At 48.8% G+C, this 5,845-nt stretch overlaps 1 protein-coding gene across 1 annotated transcript; it reads right to left on the bottom strand.

Annotated features, from left to right (window-relative positions):
• Positions 1 to 3,606: 3,606 nt before the first annotated feature.
• Positions 3,607 to 5,845, bottom strand: MFSD6L (major facilitator superfamily domain containing 6-like). The gene has a single exon (XM_004685088.2). It carries the CDS (start codon positions 5,574 to 5,576, stop codon positions 3,783 to 3,785), a length of 1,794 nt encoding a protein of 597 aa, XP_004685145.1. The 5' UTR covers positions 5,577 to 5,845; the 3' UTR covers positions 3,607 to 3,782.

Below are 5,845 nucleotides of genomic sequence, written 5' to 3'. Positions count from 1 at the left end.
AATAATAATAATAATAATATTGGATAGCCAAATTGAACAGTGTATTAAATAAAAACAATTCATCAGGATCAAGCAGGTATATCTAAGACATCACGGTTAGTTAAAAATCAAAATTATATAAATGGAAAGTTCACCACCCAAATGAGACTAGAGGGAGAAAATCATATGATCCTCTCAAGAGATGCTCGTAACTGGCAATAGCTCAAGATGAAAATGTTACAAAATTTAGGAAGAAAGGAGAAGTTCTTTCATTTAGTGAAAATTTCAGCACACATACTTAAAACTTACCATGCATTCTTTTTTAAGGTTTGAAAAGGAACAAAAGTGATAACCTTGCCACTCTTATTCAACATGGTACCAGCACTCCTGCTAACCCACCCAAACTTCTGACCACCACCACCAACAGCAAAAGGTTCAAGTGACAACAGGGTGCAGACTGTTACCTCAATATTTGTAAGGTGAGTTATTCCTCATTGCTATTTTTTTTAAAGCCTTATTTTCCCTTATAGACTTGCTGATGATATGGTGATTTACATAGTACACCAAATGAGTCAATAGAACTAAAAGGAGAATCAGGAAATCCGCTGACGATACCTGATATGCAAAGAACATAGTGTTTGTTTTAACAAGCAATAGTCAATAATCAACCAGAAAAAATAAGAGAAAGTGAAATAACCTCTTACGATAGCATCAAAAACTATCAAGTATTTATTTAGGACTACATATGATCTTTATGGAGTCAAATTTCAAACTCTGTTAAAGGACACAAAGAAAGCCTGACTGAATGGAGAGATAAATATACCACACGCATGGGAAAGGTGAGTGGACACTGTGAAATTGCCAAATTAATGTACAAATACAATACAATAAAATAAAATTCAAACTTGGGGAGGAAGGGGGTGGCGATAGACTTATTCTAAAATTTATAAAGGAACATAAAGCTTGGAAAAAAGAACAAAGAGGAAGAATTCACCTTACAAAATACTGAGACATACTACAAATCCAAGTGCTAAAAATCAAAGTGTCATTGGTACAGAGAAAAATAAGTTAATGAAAGTAAATAGAGATAAAAGCAGATGTAGCTAAACAGAGGTAGCACCATAAATCATCGAAGGAAAGAGCAGTTTATTTAGCCCTATGGTATTTTAAAAATCAGTTAAATGGAGAATCATAAAAGTGGATCCCTATTTTAAGCAAATGGCTTAAAGACGTCAATGTGAGAAAATAAAACTATAAAGATAACTTTTTAAAATGTAGGGCATATGTTTGTAACCTGGGAGTGGGAGTAGTATGAAAGATTTTTAAATAAGATCTTTAAAAAAATTGTAAGTGGAAAAATTTGAGGTTTGAGTACATACTTAAAAAGCATGGTCCAGTTTTCCCAGCGCGTTTGGTGCTCCCTGGTGGCCAGTTTCTGAACTGCGGGTCAAGTCTCACCAGCCTTCCCCTCTATCTTGGTTTTGTTCTCAGAAGCCCTCTTCAGCCCAGTTGACCTTCCTCCCTCCCACGCAGTTTGGAGGTAGGGTAGCTTCTCAGGGTTCCGAGAATGTCCTTTTCCCTTGCAAAGGACATGAGGGATGCACGGCTCTAAGACATCTCGTGATGGTTGATTAGCACAGAGGCAAGGTGGACAACTGATGAGAAAAGGAAGGCGTGAGACCCTCCACCTCCCACGTTCCCCAGAAGGTGGCGTCCTCTGGAGGAATTCATTCTCTGATCTCAGGCAGAAATGCCTGGGCCTGCTTTGGGACCGCAGTGTTGGTACCAGTGTTTCTTACTGCCAAGTCCAGTGCAAACCCTTGAAGCCACCTCTCCTTCCCAGACCCCTCCCCTGGACCCACCTCTCCTGGACCCAGATCAGCGAAGCTCATGTATTTTGGTAGTTCAGCGCTCCAACAGCTGAGGGGTTTTCAAGTAGCCAAAATAGATAACACTCCAATCTAGCTCGCATCTGTGCCTCTCCACAGGCTGCTAAAGGCTTCAGTGCCTAGAGGCAGCATGCCATCTGGAGGGAGGACCACAGGATTTCAGTGGTCAAAGCAGATTCAAGCCACATCCCACTGTCTAACAGTCAAGGCCTGGGCAAAGAAGTCAGTGAACCTCTCATAGAGCCTCAGTTTCCCCTGCTGTGAAGTATTAGTGTTGTATCACAAGCATTACCATATGCAAGGGTTAGGAACTGCAGTTGAACCTGTGTGCGTTCCATTTCCCTTGGGTTGACATTTAGGCCATCCACATCTGGTTCCAAATTACATCTCCAACTTTTCCCCATGAAGCCTCATACAAAACCTACATGCAAACTTAGCACCTCATCCCCACCATGCCCCTGCCTCCACTCATTGCTCCCCTTTTAGGAATAGCTTCCCCATTTGTCTGAACTGGTCTTAACACAGAGCTGAGAGGACAGGTTCAAACAGACCAGGCTTTGAAATTTCATCTCTCTGTGCCTTAACTACCTACTTATCTAAAATGAATTGATCCTCTGACTTGATAAGCCTTAAGTTCTTACATGGATACCCAGGGTTCCATGGGTGTGGGTCTGGGTGTGAAAGCCTAGATTCATCACTGAGTACCAACTCAGTACTGAGTTGAAAAGGTGACAAAGAAAATATCAATATTGGTTTCCCAAAGCATCTTCTAGAAAATACTAGTTCTGCATGATAATGATTGGTGTTATGCTAGAGAAAGTAATTTGTACCTGCAAAATTCTCAGGGGTAATTAAAAAAGGATAAAGTTCCTAGAATCATATCTAACCTAGAGGATGTTCACATGCTTTTTTTTTTTTCCTTCTCCAGCTTTGAGACATTTTTTTGTATTTATAAAATAAGGTGCCTTCTTAACCCACTTAACCCACTGAACTAATTACCCTATACTTATTTGATTATAATCAATAAGAATTGCTCTCTTAGGGTTGGTTTCTGGAATAAATGCCTCTTTCCTGGGAGGAGGGGAAGGTGGAGGCCAAGAAGACACCCCATTATGTAGCTAGGTACAGGGACATCATGGACTGTCTGCATCACCTAACCCTGTGAAGTCAGCGCACCTAACCCAGGCACCAACAGACCATCTCCATGTACTTTTGCAAGCGGAGTGAGCAAAATGTGAGTCCAAAGGGCATGAAATTGCCCTTGATCTGACATAAGTATGGAGGGCAATTCTAAGATATTGGAAAGTAAGGATGAAACCTATTATGTGCCACCCTTTCCCCCACACCAAACACATACTACATTTCCCATCCTTTTCTCTAACTGAAAACTTCAGTAGTTGGGTATGAGAGTGGGGAGAGAGAGGAATTTCCATTTTCATTACCATTCTTACCTGCTATAGCTGGCCTTTTAGAGGATCAGGCTTTCGCCTGTATTACCCATGGGCATGTCCATGACTCACAAAAGCCAGTCACACCCTCTACCAACTGCCTCTTGCAGGTCCCATTGCCTTCCCAGCAAGTCAGCTCTCCAGCTAGGTGGAATCAAAAGCACCAGACTCAGTGCTAAGAGCTCCCACCATCCTAATGCATCAGAATATAAAGGATACAAAGAAAATGCTTTCTTGTTGTTAGCAAATGTATTCTTCCTCCATTATTTAAAAAAAAAAAAGCGACAGCAAAAAGTTAAATCTACATTTACTGTAAAAGTAAAGAAAATCTTGCAATGAGATGATCCTGTGGGGCTTTGGCACAGACACACTTTCTCTCTCCCGAGGTGCCCTGCAGCCCCAGGAGAACAGTGGGTCTTGTCTTCAGCAGGTTGTGTTTAATCCGGTTCTTGGCTTGTCCTTTCTCTTAGCCCTTCCAGTCGGAGTGCTCCTCCCTCATGGCCTTCACAAGCCAGTCCCGTTCAGTCCCCTGCTCGGAGTCGCTCGTGTCACTGGCCTCCACAGTCAGCAGCTTCGAATAGTTGACCTTCCTCTCCTGGGGCAGCCTCGGCTGGATGGTTAGAAGCAAAACCAGCCAGAGCAGCAGGGACACGCAGCAGGCCTGGTAGAGCACAGCCAGGCCAAAGCGCATCACCACGAAGCCCCCCACAAAGCTGCCCAGGCTGGACCCACCCCCCAAAAAGTGGCTTCGGAACAAGGCGCTCAGAGGTCTCTCAGTTCCTGGGGTGGCCAGATCTTCGATCAGGGCCCCCACCGCCCACCACAGAGCCCCGGTGCTGATGGCACTCAAGATCTGAACAGGGAGGACAGACCACCAGCTCCAGAGGAAAGAGTAGTACAGCATCTGCCCTGCCAGGCAGCCCAGCCCCAGCCCCACCGTGCCCACCCTAGACAGCTTCCTGAGCAACGGCGCTTTCAGCGGATGAAGCAGAACCTCCCCCAGCAAGCCCAGGGCCACCGAGAAACCCATGACCAGCTCGCTGCTCCCGTGGTCCTTCATGTGCCAGAACAGAAAGTTCTCCACCGTGCTGGTGGCGGCTCCTATCAGGAAGACCGTGAAGGCCAGGAGGACGAGGTGGGGGTCGCCCCCTAGGAGAAACAGCGCTTTGACAGTTTTATAGCTGGCTTCCCGCTGCCTGCAGATGGGGACGGGGAAGGCGATGCTCACCAGGAAGGCCAGCGCGCTGGCCAGTGAGTAGCCATAGAAGTGCACCGCACCCCGAGGGCTGTCTGTCGTCAGGAAGCAGTCCAGCTGCCCCGTCACAGCGGCGATGCCACACACACCTGCCGACATGCCTAGCAGCCTCCAGACCCACAGGCTTCTGTAACGGTCGGTGGCATCCACGAAGTCCAGGTATTCATAGAGGCTGTCGTCTGCCACCTGCTCCACAGGGGCTGTCAGTAGCTCCCAGAACACCATGCAGCCCAAGGTGAGGATGAAAAGCCACTGTAACCCTTCCATGGAAAAGTCCGGAGCCTGGGTGTCCCCCTCGGCCACGGACAAGTTAGCTGGACTTGCCAGCGCTGTACCCTCAGCAGGCAAAGGGAAGGCAGTACTGACCTGCTTCAAAGCATCTGGCCAGGGAGCCTCTTTCACTTCTGAAGTTATAGGATGGAGGAGAACTTGGGACCTGTTCCTGGCTCCTTCAACGGGGACCACAAAATTGCCAGGCGGGTGACTGAAAGGTTCTTGGGCACTCTGGTCACTGCGTCTCTTTCTGAAGCCAGAGGCGTCGGCCATCATAGTGTTCTTGGCTGGGAGACTGGACTCTGAGGCTGGGGGGCTTGAGTCTGGCTCTTCGGACAAGGTGACGTTCCCAGTTAGTGCGCCCCCTGATGGTAGGACCGTGGTGGTCACGAAGTCGCTTTCGTTACAGGAAGGATACACCAGGTCTTTGTCCAACGGTGGCACCAGGACCATCAAGAGGCTGGCTCCCATCGACCCAAGCAGCGAGCCCACCAGAAGCACCCTCCTTTTCTGGTAGCTTTCGGCCAGGAAGGCACAGAAGGGAGCCCAGAAGGCTGCGATCAGATGTTTGGTTCCCATCAGGATGCCCACCCAGGGCGCGGTCAAGCCCAGCTGCTTCAGGTAGAGGGTCAGGAACGGGGCCACGCAGGCATCCCGGACCCCACACACCAGGTGGAAGAGCCTGGCCACCCCCAGCGCCCTGCTGATGTCCCATTGTGGGTTGGCGCTCATGGTTCGCCGGCTGCGTCAGACCCGGGCCGGCGGCAGGAGGAGCTGGGGGCAGGGCAGGCGCGGCGGCGGCTGGGGTGGGTGCGACGCCATCTCCCCAGGAGCGAGGCGCGGGCGAAGAGCGTCTGCGGCCTCCGGCGGCGCCGTGGTCTCCCGGTCAACGGCCCTCCCCCTCCCCCCCTCCACGTCCGGCTACTGACCCGGAAATGGCCCCGCCCCGGGCGGTGCACCTGCGGGGGTGGGGAGGCTGGCACACCTGCTAGCTGCACCTG

The sequence above is a fragment of the Condylura cristata genome, unplaced genomic scaffold, assembly GCF_000260355.1.
Source record: "Condylura cristata isolate star-nosed mole 26May11 unplaced genomic scaffold, ConCri1.0 scaffold00017, whole genome shotgun sequence".
Taxonomy (NCBI): domain Eukaryota; kingdom Metazoa; phylum Chordata; class Mammalia; order Eulipotyphla; family Talpidae; genus Condylura; species Condylura cristata.
The sequence above is the reverse complement of the archived record's forward strand: the minus strand, read 5'-3'. Positions and strand labels throughout refer to the sequence as shown.

What these genes read in the sequence shown, in the direction of transcription:
- MFSD6L (XM_004685088.2), bottom strand. Translation starts at nt 5,576, where the DNA reads ATGAGCGCCAACCCACAATGGGACATCAGCAGGGCGCTGGGGGTGGCC.